This window comes from Salmo salar, chromosome 16, assembly GCF_965601325.2.
Source record: "Salmo salar chromosome 16, fSalSal1, whole genome shotgun sequence".
NCBI lineage: Eukaryota > Metazoa > Chordata > Actinopteri > Salmoniformes > Salmonidae > Salmo > Salmo salar.
Genome location: NC_138306.1, coordinates 44800405 through 44814791, shown reverse-complemented (window position 1 = coordinate 44814791; position 14387 = coordinate 44800405). Strand labels below are relative to the sequence as shown.

At 41.2% G+C, this 14387-nt stretch overlaps 1 protein-coding gene across 3 annotated transcripts; it reads right to left on the bottom strand.

Annotated features, from left to right (window-relative positions):
* Positions 1-3328: 3328 nt before the first annotated feature.
* LOC106573914 (arrestin domain-containing protein 2) lies at positions 3329-13206 on the bottom strand. Of its 3 annotated transcripts, none has more exons than XM_045697297.2 (8): positions 13007-13206; positions 12563-12823; positions 6396-6465; positions 5981-6231; positions 5607-5863; positions 5272-5434; positions 4988-5142; positions 3329-4683 (listed from the first exon to the last, which is right to left on the bottom strand). In XM_045697297.2, exons 2-8 carry the CDS (start codon positions 12819-12821, stop codon positions 4630-4632), a joined length of 1209 nt encoding a protein of 402 aa, XP_045553253.1. In that variant the 5' UTR covers positions 12822-12823; positions 13007-13206; the 3' UTR covers positions 3329-4629. The 3 variants fall into 3 exon arrangements, with proteins under 3 accessions (XP_045553253.1, XP_045553254.1, XP_014004847.1); XM_045697298.2 differs by having other exon boundaries at positions 12563-12799; positions 13007-13161; XM_014149372.3 differs by lacking the exons at positions 12563-12823; positions 13007-13206 and adding an exon at positions 7354-7908.
* Between the last annotated feature and the right edge of the window lie 1181 nt (positions 13207-14387).

The window sequence follows — 14387 nt, the reverse complement described above, 5'->3', positions numbered from 1 at the left end:
ATCACGTCATGTTTCAGCATGATAAATCACAGCTCCGTGTTGCAAGGATCTGTACACAATTCCTGGATGATAAAAATGTCCCAGTTCTTCCATGGCCTGCATACTAACCAGACATACCACCCTTTGAGCATGTTTGGGATGCTCTGGATTGACGTGTACGACAGCTTGTTCCAGTTCCCGACAATATCCAGCAACTTCACACAGCCATTGAAGAGGAGTGGGACAACATTCCACAAGCCACAATCAAAAGCCTGATCAACTCCATGCAAAAGAGATACTGACTGGTTTTCTGATCCACGCCCCTACCTTTTTTTAAAGGTATTGTGTCATGTGAAATCGATAGATTAGGGCCTAATGAATGTATTTCAATTGACTGTTTTCCTTATATGAACTGTAAAAAAATATGTGCATGTTGCATTTATATTTTTGTTCAGCATATGTCAACCTGTGTGTGGTTACAATTGAGAACATCATTGCTACAACATACTGTCTTGGCACGTCTGCTGAACAGCCCCAGCGCCCTTTAAATAGAAAAGCCATTCACTTTTTTAAGACACAACTCACTGGGGACACACCGGTTGAATCAATGTTGTTTCCACTTCATTTCAATGACGTTGAACCAACGTGGGATAGACGTTGAATTGACGTCTGTGCCCAGTGAGAATGCTTCTTTGTATCCAGTAGGTTGCATATTGCTCTGTTGCACACAAGGCAAATTTTGAGATGCACACAGACACACAGACAAACAAACACACAGACACACACATACACAGACACACAGACACACAAACACACAGACACACAGACACAGACCAGATCCCCAAGTGTTGGGAAGGAATATCATGCTCTGTGGCTCGAGACAAAACATTTTACTAACGCGGACAGTTCTATCTGCACACAGAGCCCGGCAGTCCCAACGAGATACAACGACAACAACAAAGGCGATGATATGTCTTCTAATGCCACTGTGGAGCTTCCAGAGACAATTGTTTTGCAGCCTGGCACAGTATACCGTTCTGAGATGTTGTTGTGATCGCTTGGATACTAGCCATGAAAGTGTAAAAATACAAGAGGACGAGCAACTTCCTCCCCGCAACCTTGACAACCTGGCTTGGCGACGTCTCCTCTCGTGTGTACGTGTCAATTTGCTAAGTCTCCTGATTGTCCCTGTTGGCTTCCTGTCTCGTTTAGAGCAGCTGGAGACAGAGGGAAAGTAATAACACTGTTATTTATTTATTTATTTATTACTTTGTTTTGTTGCTACAGCGTTGCAACCCAATGCTATATTGGATGCCCATAGGTTAGGTTAGGTTAGGTTAGGTTAGGTTAGGTTAGGTTAGGTTAGGGAGTTCACCACAGGTGGGATGTACTAGCATTCAATAGATTTCTATTGGAAATTACCATGGAAAAGCAACCCGGTTTGGTGACAGTTCTACCACCTACAAGCATCCCAGTTGAACGCCAATGACTGCGGATGCCCTATTTCTCACACCTTACAACTATGCGTTCAAGTAAGATTATCAGAATTTTATATGACCCAGGAAGACCCCTCCTTTGGCCTTGTATGGAGTTTCTAGGTTTTTGCCCAGAGTCACTGGGCCCACCCAATGCGTGCTGCATGGGGATAGGGTCCTTTCTTATCAGTAAGAACATCAGGTTTAGCTCTGACATCACCCTCAGGAAGCCATCCACCACTGAGAGTCATCCAAACTGACTGTCAAAACAGACACTTCCCCATTTATTCTCAGTTCTTATGAAACCAACACTAATTCCTTTGCAGCATCATCATGTTCTAGTTTTCTTTGTTTACGTTTACATTTTAGTCATTTAGCAGACGCACTTATCCAGAGCGACTTACAGTAGTGAATGCATACATTTTCTTCTCCTTACTGGTCCCCCATGGGAATCGAACCCACAACCCTGGCGTTGGAAACACCATGCTCTACCAACTGAGCCACACGTGCATGTGACTCAGAGGCAGAGGCACAAGATTACCTTCTGGTCAGCAAGTACTTCTGTAATGAACCCCCTGGCTGGATTTTTATAGGATGCTTTTAATGGGAGATACACAAGAGCATAAATCAATCTTAACTGGAGATGTTCATTTTGAGATTGTAGAAGCAGCCAAGAAGCACCACCACGCTCGTTTGGGAATAACTGGACCCGACTGGGTCACCTGAGTTATGGTGTCATATCGTAGGCTCACGCTAGGCCTGTTGCGGGCTAAAAGGTGTTGTTAATTTAGACCAGAACCTTGACCATGATGTTTGTTTGTCTGTCTGCTTCTCATTGATTTGTTGTTGATTTATGACAAACAAATCGGTACCAAAAACATCTGTGCAGCCCTCCGTTGAATTTCCGAAATCCCAATGTGGCCCTTCTCAGACAGACACCCAGTAAGAGGAGTCAATGCCCTTTTTGTGATATGTGCCATAACCACCTATTGCAATGTGTCAAGATGCATAATGTATATCAAATGTGTTGCCTTGTGTGCCAAGCTACCAAGCCAGGGCCTTCCCCGGTAGGTTTGGTAAGAGATGGAAAGATCTATTTTGGTCATGTTTTGAAACTGTTGGTAGTTTGAACTGACAGTTTTGTATGAATGTGTTATCCTCGATGGCCTGTCAAATCAATAATACCACCCTGGTATTCTGGTTCCTCGTTCACTACAGACAGCAGTGCCTACTAGGCCACAGACGTTTCCAGTGAAGGAGCTTATAATGCCTCTACCACACAGACATCTCACTCACACAAGGCATTGGAGGATTGGTCTCATAAACCAGTCCCAGATGGAGTTTTGATGAGATAAAAAATGACATGGAATTAAGTCAGAAACACTGTAGCTTGTCATTGTTATCCTTCTAACCTGTTCTTGTATGTGTAAAATGTTTTGTAATGATTGTTTTCACTGCCTGCTGCCTCTGAGTAATAGAAGTGTTCTTTAGATTAACCATGCCGTGGGCAGTGCTGCCTGGGCACACATTCAAACAGCTATAAATAATGTTCCAAAACAAGACAGTAGAATGTACCATAACAATATTTTTTCAGGTTTCAGGTTACCTGAACCTTTGTTTGGTCACATAAATTCAATTCCCATTATGGTTCAAATATGTTAAAAAAGTGAAACTGTCAAATTTGGCGATGCTATGTCCACAGTCTTCTGACTGATGTGACTGAATTACTTTTCACCAGAATTCCCCTGCCCAGTCATGTTTCTTCAGTTTAGACCGAAACTGAACATGACAATGCTTTACTCAAAAGCATGTCGTAGAGTAGGTTTTGAAAAGGGTGCTTTTCCAGAAAACCTAGTGTATAATGCAAATACAAATATCTGTTTGTGTTTTTATTAGAAAAGGGAATTACAAAAACTTTGGCAAGTTCTGTGAATCAACAACAGCATTTGTATAAAATACATTCAATTTCAGGTGTGTGCTGCACTGCGCATGACACCTAAGCTGCATTGCTGACCTGAAGTCAATTCTTTAGTACACTTCAAAGTGACATCTCCAACTTAAGGCTTAATGTAACGCTGAACAAACATTCTGCAGACGTTTACAGACTGTTGGAAAACAAGGCATCTGGGTTGAATCAAACGCATAAACCACATGGCTCTGATATTTCCTCCTTAGCTGCTTTGAAAGCTAATCATTTGAGCTTGCAGCAGCTACAAACACACTTTTCTTCCTCGTGTCACTGTTTCTGAATCAGTCCTAGACTCTATTTTCTGGGAAAACGTTATGCCCAGGTTTGTGCTATAGAACTAGCTTTTACACAAACCTTTCTCTTGAATTCTTCCACATGCAAAAAACTCAACCGTTTAGTTCTCATCCATTACGGTCGTATTAACATTCAGAATACATTGAACATCCCCACACAGAGGACAGCTGCTTTATCAGAATCTCTCATGGAATCATTTCAGTACATTTTCAGATACTACAGGATTCAAGTTCCCTTTTGCATAGTATTACCCGGCTAAATGCCGAAACCTGCTGACTCAACTCCTCCACACCAAACAGTCTCAGGTAAGTGCTTACTTGAATAACAGTAGAATTATTCATCATGATTGAGTCATACTACATGTTACCAGGCAAGGGGGAGTTGGGTATTAAAAGATGAGTTACAGGTGCCTCAACACCAAGCCTGCTGATCATTTGCAGATGTTAACTGAAGATATACCATTGCATTCTTTGAGGCTTAGTTATCATCTGCAACTCCAACTCTCCCTCACAAAATCAAGTGATTCTCCCCCAATATTTCCACAAACTCTGTAAAACACAAAACATTTATTGTGTGGGGGTTCATCGATTGGCAGGAGGGGTGACTTGATTTTGTCATCCTGAGCCAGAATCACTTGGGAGGACAGGAACCATGGGAGAAGTCATTTCCTTTTCTTGTTGAACGTAACATGTCCCCCTTTCTTTTATAAAAAGGACTTCATCCACAAGCAGGTCCTGTCGCCGCCATCTTCTTTTCCAGCCTCTCAGTGGTACTCTAAGTCCCTTCCAACAACCGAAGCCACATCTTTGGACCGAGTCACCAGTTTTGGAGAGTAATCCAGGGGAAGACAAATCTCTTCACTTCGTTTAATTAAATAGGGTCATCGTGTGACGCTCAAGTGGGGCTTATGGTTCAACACGTCATGCAGCGACGTCTCATGTTGAGGGGCTGAGGATTTGGGTCGATCTGCGGGAGCAAAACACAAAGGTTTAAGACTCAATAAGTAGCCTAGCGGTTAAGAGCATTGGGCCAGTAACTGAAAGGTCGCTGGTTCAAATCCCCAAGCTGACGAGGGGGAAATATATATATTTTTTTTTTAATCTGTCGATGTGTCCTTGAGCAAGGCTAATTGCTCCTGTAAGTCGCGCTGGATAAGAGCGCTTGATAAATGACTAAAATGTAAATTGAGTGATAGAAGTGTAGAGAGTTCAGTTAATCAAAGAAGTGCATCCCTATTGTCATGAGAGTATTCCAAGGGGTGCTAGCTCACCTCGCAGTACACCGGAGGAGGTCGGAAGCGGAACTCCTGGACAAAGGCCCTGAGAGGGTGCTCCATAATCCCACTGAGGTCCTCCTCAGGATGGGGGGCCATAATGTTCCGCTCAGCCTCCTCATCCGTCACCACAGAGCTGTAGTCAGGAGGAGCTGTGTGGGGAGGGAAAGAGGGTACAGATGAGTAAACCATTTTTCCTAAGGTTGGAGATTTTCAGGGGGACCTGGCATTGAACTTTGGGGAACACCGCTAAGTCTTGTATTACAATGACAGACACTTACGCTCAGGCTGCTCGGGGATGGCCATGCGGAGCCATTCCAGGTTAACACTGTACTGGCTGCTGACGCTAGAGGTGCGGCTACCAAAGGGATGGAGGGGGATTGTGCCCATGACCAGGGGCAGCTCTAGGCACAGCTTGGAGGTCCCAGGAACATCCACACACACCTAGGTGGTGGAGAGGGGAGAAAGCTTTTAGAACTACTGTAACAGACACGTCAGTAGGGGTAAACCCACTACCGATTGATCTCTAATTAGCAATCGGAGTCATATCCTCAACAAGGAAAATCTAATCAATGTGAATGATGTACTTTTCATTCTGACTATGGCTTGAACTCACCCTGAGCATGTATTCCACTTTGATGATGCGGCACTGCAGGATGGAGGGCCCGACAGGAGGGATCTTGATGGCGCGGCCATGCCAGGTCTCCCTGCGCTGGGCGCCCACCACATCACCACTAAGCGTGGCCACCACCGCTTGCTTCTGTTTCATGGTGCCCCGGGCGATGAACGTCTGCGTCTGTGTGATGTAGGCCTTGGGCACCACAGAGCGTGAGGTGGCATTGTCAAACTCAGCAAATACAGGAATCACCTCACCTGGAAGATGAAGAATAGAGGCTGTGAGGTGAGATTTGGTTCAGTTAAAATTAGTTATTTGCCTTAATGTTCAGTTTTCAGGGCTACTAGGATTAAAAAGGTATGATTGGTTCTTACCTGGTGTGTAACCTTTGCGATCGATCTTAGCAGTTATTGACACCTGTCCAAAATTGCGGTACCACACCCGTGCCATCTTGTCTTTAGTGCCAGCTTGGGGAGCCAATAAGGCTGGTGTGTTGATGTCAATGGGCTCGATGACTGTGAACTCCTTCTTGATCTTCCTCACTTTAGCCCAGGGCCTATGCAGCTTCACTTTCACCCAGTAGCGGATGCTGCCATGCTTGCCTTCGAAGGATGTCACCAGTGTCCTGTTGAATAAAAAAAATAAAAAAAATAAAAAATAAACACAGATTGATTAGACATTAGCTGTTCTTTAATAAAATGCGAGGATTTAATAGGTCCAAATCAAATGCAAATTAAAATTTTGCCTCCAGTGCATCACTGTATAATAATTCCAGAAACGGATACTTACTCTTCAGGCAACTGGAAACTAAATGGGAATTCATGTCTTCCAGCAGAGAGGAGGGTGTGCTCACCATTATCTGAAGATAAATTAATAAAATAAGCATTAATTGTTTGAAACCACTTCTGATCCACATTGATTACTGAATGAGGGCCTTTTGCTTTCCAAAGCAATGTACTAACTAAAATACATACAGGAGAAATCACTGAGTTTCTTTATTACAATGAACTGCAAATGCAGTTTTTCCTTTTCTCCTCAAACACAAGAGCACCATCACATGCCCTCTATAGTGCTGGGTGCTCTTAAATGGGTATTTGCAGTCCCTTGTTTTTCTATATTTACATTTAGGGCTGCATTCAGACAGAGTAAACTCTTAGAGTGAATCCAAACTCAATTTAATATGCATAATACTGTCAAATCCTTTGACAGGGTCAAGTGCATTCAGTGGGGTAAAGTACTTTTACTTAAGTAGTTGTTTTTGGAGGCATCTGTACTTCACGATTTATATATTTTTTTACTTCACTACATTCTGAAGAAGATGTACTTTTTACTCCATACATTTTCCCTGACACCCAAAAGTACTAGTTACATTTAGAATGGTATCTTTACTTCTACTCAAGTATGAGGATTTTGTACTTTTTCCAACATTGAGTGCTTTATTTTAATGAACACAATTATTTTTCCATGCTGCAAATTGAAACGTTATACTAATTTTATTTCACCTTTATTTAACCAGGTAGGCCAGTTGAGAATTTACCATTGAGAATACCCGAATATGAAAACAATTACAGAATAACTAAGAAATAACAAAATCATTTCCCATGAGAGAAACCCTCCACAAAACCCAGTTATGTACAATGAAAATACTTTTCTCGAGTAAAATTTGCTCAAGTGGTTTTGTCCAATGAGTTGCATAGCATGGCACACTTCATTGCTTTCATTCACCGATAGAGAGTGAATGACTAACCTGCTTGCAGAAGAACTTCTCTCCTGTTGAGATATTCCACTTCGTCGCTGTAGTTTTGAGTATAGGCAGTACTGGACCCAGCCGAACGAGACTCGGTCCAATGCACTTTCGCAAAACCTTCTGCGTGCAACTTCAACGACTGCACTTTACTTTCACCTGAAAGGTTCAAAACAACTTTTCCAGACACCACGTCCCCACTGCTGAAGACTGGAGGGGAATCGATTTCTGGAGAGTCGAAGACGATGTACAACTTTTTCAATTTGTCGAAAATCATCGTGAGGGTTGTTAGTTCCAAACGGTATACTTATGTTAAAATGTTCTTGCTCCTTGTTCAAGTTGTCAAAGAACTCTGAAAGAATGTTTCGGTACTATCTTAATATTATTGTCGCTACACTTGCAAAACAAAACTGATTAAGTAGTCGCGGCCACAGCTCCCTTTTGCACGATGTGGGCTGTCCTAATATATTATGTAAGGCCGCATAGAGGGTAACAGGCTAATAAACATCTTCCCTGGGTGTGGAGCGCTCGAGCAAACGGGGAAAACCGTGCCTGGTGATTGATGGTTACAGGTTCTTAGACGAAAACAGGCTTACTGAGCATGCCCGAAGGCTGCAAAGATCCTCCCATTTGACAAAATAGTTTCACATTGCATAATAGTACAAAAGGTATTTCAGCTTTTGCTCATGCCCATTTTTTTGGTATTCTGTACATGTGGTCTATGCATTAATTTCTAGAAAGGGAACATGCACAACTTGCCAAATATATATTTTTAAAGTCTGTAAATGCCTATAATGAATTATATTTTCATTGTTATTATTCATTAATGCACTGCATTGTTAGTGTGCAGCAAAATCCACACAAGCATTTCGCTGCACCTTTTATACCTGCTGTAAACTGTGTATGTGAAAACATTTGATTTGATCATAACATTACATTTTTTGCCATTTCATATAGGATACAACTTCAAGAAACAGTAAAAATAAGGGCAAAGTGCATGAAGATGAAAAGTACATTTTAAACAAATATTTTATACACATACACAGAACATATATTGAAGAACAATTAGTTACATGACCTCTAGATTGCAAAATCGGGTAACATCTTGTCCCAAAAAAAACAGTTGTTTACCTTTGTTTCCTGAAAGCATGCGAGGGTTATATACTGCCACCTTGTGGTGTGAACATGACGCATGCAACAGCAGGGTTTCCCAAACTCAGTCCTGGGGTCCCCCTGGGTGCATGTTTTGGTTCTTGCCCTAGGGCTACACAGCTGATTAAAATTATCAAAACTTGGTGAGTTGGTTATTTGAATCAGCGGTGTAATGCTAGGGTAAAAACCTAAATGTGCACCTAGGACCTGTACAGTACAACTTTATGATACCCTCCGCCTCCTGGTGGCTATATGAGATTTTTGTTTTTTAAGTGTCAGTCACATAGGCCTCACTGTCTAATCAACTTCAGTCAGCTCTGACCATAGACTTCCTATAGTGGCTGGGCAGATGAGATAAAAACACATACAAAAGCATGATTTTGGATTTATACAGCCACGTAGTATCAAATAATCAATGGTATGCAGACAAACTAACAAGTTAATGCAGTGTAAATATTTGTGTTCAGATTGTACAGAAGGCCATAGCTACGTGTTCAACAGTCTGGCTTGAATTTCTAAATATATGAAGGTGCACAAACAACAAGACTTAATATTTAGCAAATTAAGCCAGAGTTTATTCAAGTTAAAAAAAATCTATCAGACACAGACAGTTGTAGTATCAGTTCCAACATGAAGTTTCTCAAAACCAGACCAACCAAACTAAAGCATTGATCAAAGCTTCATGACTTGAAGGGAGCAAAACTATTTTGCAATTCCATCTAACCACAGGAAAAAAGGGTATGTTTATATGATATATTAAATAAGATGTCCACAGAATGTTTGCCCCAGAAAGTTTTATTAGTCAGTCCTTTGAAGGTTATAAAATGGCCTAACCATAAAAAATGAAATATTTTTTTCCTAATGAAATATCACGTCATAAGCTATTTCCCAACAGATTTAGAATGATTAAAGTTTACTTTTATACATGTCTGAACACTGAAGTCCCAGACTTCCAACTACAGTGTATTTGGAAAGTATTCAGACCCCTTGACTTTTTCCACTTTGTTACATTATAGCCTTTTTCAAAAATGCATTAAATGGTCCCCCCCCCCCCCATAAATCTACACCACAATACACATAAAGCAAAAAAACAGATTGACATTTTTGCAAATTTATAAAACAATTAACTGAAATATCAGATTGAATACTTATGTCAGACCCTTTACTCAGTACTTTGTTGAAGCACCTTTGGCAGCGATTGCAGCCTCGAGTCTTCTTGGGTATGAAGATACAAGCTTGGCACACCTGTATTTGAGGAGTTTCTCCCATTCTTCTCTGCAGATCCTCTCAAGCTCTGTCAGGTTGGATGGGGAGCATCACTGCACAGCAATTTTCAGGTCTCTCCAGAGATGTTCGAGCAGGTTCAAATTCAGGCTCTGGCTTGGCCACTCCTGTGTTGTCTTGTCTGTATGCTTAGGGTCTTTGCCCTGTTGGAAGGTGAACCTTCACCCCAGTCTGAGGTCCTGAGCAGGTTTTCATCAAGGATCTCTCTGTACTTTGCTCCGTTCATCTTTCCCTCGATCCTGACTAGTCTCCCAGTCCATGGTGCTGAAAAACAATCCCACAGCATGATAATGCCACCACCATGCTTTTGAGAGTCCTTTAGGTGCCTTTTGGCAAACTGCAAGCAGGCGGTCATGTGCCATTAAGAATGATGGAGGCCACGGTGTTCATGGGGACCTTCAATGCTGCAGATATTTTTTGGTACCCTTTTCCAGATCTGTGCCTCGACACAATCCTTTGTTGGAACTCTATGGACTATTCCTTTAAATCCAATTTTATTTGTCACATACAGTGAATACTTTACCGTGAAATGCTTACTTACAAGCCCTTAACCAACAATGCAGTTAAGAAAATATTTACTAAATAAACTACATTTAAAAACAATAAAATAACAGTAATGGGGCTATATACAGGGGGTACTGGTACCGAGTCAATGTGCGGGGGGGTACATGTAGGTAAGGGTAAAGTGACTATGTGTAGATAATAAACAGCAAATAGTGGCAGTGTAAAACCAAAAGGGGGGGGGGGGGGGTCAATGCAAATAGTCTGGGTGGCCATTAATTGTTCAGAAGTCTTATGGCTTGGAGGGGTAAAAGCTGTTAAGGAGCCTTTTGGTCCTAGACTTGGCACTCTGGTACCACTTGCTGTGCGTTAGCAGAGAGAACAGTCTATGACTTTGGTAACTGGAGTCTTTTTTGGGCCTTCCTCTGACACTGCCTAGTATATAGGTCCTGGACCTCATGGCATGGTTTTTGCTCTAACATGCACTGTCAACTGTGGGACCTTATATAGACAGGTGTGTGCCTTTGTAACAGTGTAGGTTCCGTCCCTCTCTTCGCCCCAACCCGGGCTCGAACCAGTGACCCTTGCACACATCAACAACTGACACCCACGAAGCATCGTTACCCATCGCGCCACAAAAGCCGCGGCCCTTGCAACGCAAGGGGAAACCCTACTTCAAGTCTCAGAGCGAGTGACATCACTGATTGAAATGCTATTAGCGTGCACCACCGCTAACTAACTAGCCATTTCACATCGGTTACACCTTTCCAAATCATAACCAATCAAATGATTTTACCAAAGTTGTAGAAACATCAAGGATGATCAATGGAAACAGGCTGCACCGGAGCTCAATTTCAAGTCTCATAGCAAAGGGTCTGAATACCTATGAAAATAAGGCATCTGTTTTTTTTATACATTTAAAAACATTTCAAAAACCGGTTTTCACTTTGTCATTGAGGTGTAGATTGTGTGTAGATTAATAAGGATTTTGTATTTAATTCATTTTAGCATAAGGCTGACAAAATGTGGAAAAAGGGAAGGGGTCCGAATACATTCCAAATGCACTGTATTAGTCAGGTAAAGGATTTTTAGGGGGTGTATTTCAACAGATTTCTGTAGAGGCTGTTTACCTAGCTGGGACTCCAGATACAATCTATCAGTTAATTGTTTTTCTATTCATGGAGATCTTCTTGATTTGAAATAACAAACAATGCCTAATCAAAGTTAGTACTGTAGTAACTTACCTACGCATTAAATCTTGAGGAGTACTTTTGAAGGTTCTCTGGAATAACAAAAACCTTGCTTGACAAGTTTGCATGTAAAGAAATGAGGACTTAATTAATGTGCAGTATAGTGAAGACGAAGGGTTGGGGGTTGTCCTGTCCCTCAAGCTCCAACGTGTTGTTTTCCCTGTTGCCTGAGAGACAGAGGCAGCATTTTTTTAAACCCCCAGCCCTTTTCAGACAAGCAACTGCCTCTGCCTCTTATTGGGCGTCTCCACTCGCGCTTCCTTTTATGTAAGATTATTCTTTCCAAAAGCACTATTCACAGTTGTCTATCAGTCATAATGAAAGAACATATAAAACCCCTAAATTAAGACTGCAAATGGCCATGACTTTCCAGTGACACAACTGCTCTATTTATTTACCCTGCAGTCTGTTGTCCTACACTCAGAGAGAAAAAAATAAAAAAGAAAGTGCTATATAGAACCTACAAGGGTTTTTCAGCTGTCCCCATAGGAGAACCCTTTGAAGTACCCTTTTTGGTTCCAGGTAGAACCTGTTTTGGTTCCATGTAGAACCCTTTCCACAAAGGGTTCTACCTGGAACCAAAAAGGGTTCCACTATGGAGACAGCCGAAGAACACTTTTGGAACCCTTTTTTCTAAGAGTAAATCCAATTCCTATAAGCATGTTGGTGCTACATGTGAGCTTCATTCACACAACCAAATTTTAAATATTAAAATATTAAGTTCATGCTGTAAAATATTTTCCAGAGTTTCGTGCCTCTAAGAATGTCATTTTCTAATAGGTGTGTATTTTGTTTTCGAGGGCCATAAGTAGGGCCTGTGTATTTACTGTGTCCTACAGTAGGCTTGGTGAAATCCAAGGTGCACGAAGCTTTTTAAAACACGCAATCAACTAGTCCCATTCATTGGCTCAAAATTAAAAGGAAATCAATATATGCTACACCTTAGAAATAGTTTAACATTGTTGAGAAATAACAAAACAGTTGAACAATGACCAGTGTGCTTTTTCCATGAGAAGACTACTTACCTCGGATGAGATGTTGCCTCTTCCTGAAGTAACTGATCTTGGAGGTGTAGTCGTTGTAAACGGCATTCATGCCTCCACTGCGATTCTCAAGCCAGTGGGCAGTTGCAACCCCTCTTCCAAGGACCTTCATGGTGTCCACTTTCGTATCCCTGTTGAGCTCCAAAACGACCTTTCCGGACAGTATCTCGCTGCTGGCATACACGGCATCGCCCGGCCCGTCGAACTCCAGCTTAAAACCTTTGATAGTATTGAAAGTCATTCCTTGGAGGGGAAAATAAAGTTTTTTTACCACAAGAAAATGTAGCCTGAGACATAAATAACTGAAGGAGCCGTGCTGTTTGTCAATCACACGATTCTAAAACTCAATATATATACACTAAATTAAATTAAAATCTTTCACACCAGCAGATCAAAGATCTGTCAAATAACGCAAAACAAACCTACCTTCCAAAAAAATGTCAGATGGTGAATTCGAGGTGTCAGGCTGTCTTCACTGACTGTTATATGTATATTGTATAATGTTTCTACCACATCATTTCGACGCACAGATACGACAGGTTCCGTTTACACGCCAATTAGAATAAAGCACATTAGAGTCACGCCGCCCACTCTTGTAGACGAGCGTGGACAGAAAGCGACAACTGCAGAGATATTAGAGAAAGGATGAGATAGGAATCCCATTGGCAATGGATGGTGTAACGAAAAATTCCTCATCAGCAGACTGTCGACCAATCGCGTTCACGTTGTCCTGTTGCGTCACGCAGTTGATAAGTTAATCGTCACGCAACACTTTCTCAAAGTCAGGGTATGAGTCGAGAAACCTGCCTATTTTCGTCAAAAGTACGTAATATCACCATTCCAATGCTATACGATATTAAAGAGAACAAGTTAATTATCTCACATTTCGCATGTGCAATGGTGTACTTCTTGTTGAAGAAATTCATGCTAATGTTTTTTTTTTTTTAGCTAGGGCCCAATTGACTTCCATTCACTCCATGAAGGAGAGCTCTTCTTGTCCCACAAATGCCCAGAATGCACCGCGTGCCCCATTGCCGAACCACGGGCAACGTACACAACGAGAGGTAAAATAATTCAAATGGAGTTTCCTATCTCCTCAAAAGTATCTGACTTTTTTCAGTACGTGCTTGAAATGTAATTGGTTTACGAGATGATTCGCTCATAGATTGCTGTCCAATCCTTCCCTCCCTCATACATGAGTGCACCAATTTATGTCTCGTCTCCATTCTTATGCAATACGCATCAATCGAATAAGAAAATAGATAATGCATTGGATGTATAAGATATCAATGCATGGAATAAATCAAATGTTCATATTTAATAGGTTAAGGTATTAATTTATGAAAATATAGATTAAAATAGAAGAATATTCTCCCATATTCTATCGGATAGTATTTGGCCATTCCATAAAATGATTAAATAGTCAGGGCTATCAGATTTACATGCATAAATCATGTTATCATATAACTATGAAATGTTCTAAAGAAATCTTACCGTACACACACAAACACCTCATTCCAATTTTAGAGGTCAATAATGGGTAGCATCAACATCACATGGATGAAAAGTGTTGTCAAACCAAGATTTAAATAAAACTGATGCTGAAATACAGATAGTCATAGGCACACACACTATTGGATACACTACATCAATAACAGTGAAGGGGAACTAATGTAGCCTACCTGTTACTTGTAGATTTTTCTGACTAGTGCAAAAAAGTTGCTATATAAATGTCCATCTTAAAAAATACATGTAAATTGACAACATCTGATATGTGTTGATGAATTAATGAACTTGGCTATATTTC

Bases quoted from the DNA above. Each gene is read 5' to 3' on its own strand.
- LOC106573914 (XM_014149372.3), bottom strand. From the start codon at position 7,627: ATGATTTTCGACAAATTGAAAAAGTTGTACATCGTCTTCGACTCTCCA. The intron at 5,864-5,980 runs GTAAGAACCAAT...TTCATCTTCCAG, and splicing joins TCGCAAAGGTTACACACCAG to GTGAGGTGATTCCTGTATTT. The intron at 4,684-4,987 runs GTGAGCTAGCAC...TTGCTCCCGCAG, and splicing joins CTCCTCCGGTGTACTGCGAG to ATCGACCCAAATCCTCAGCC.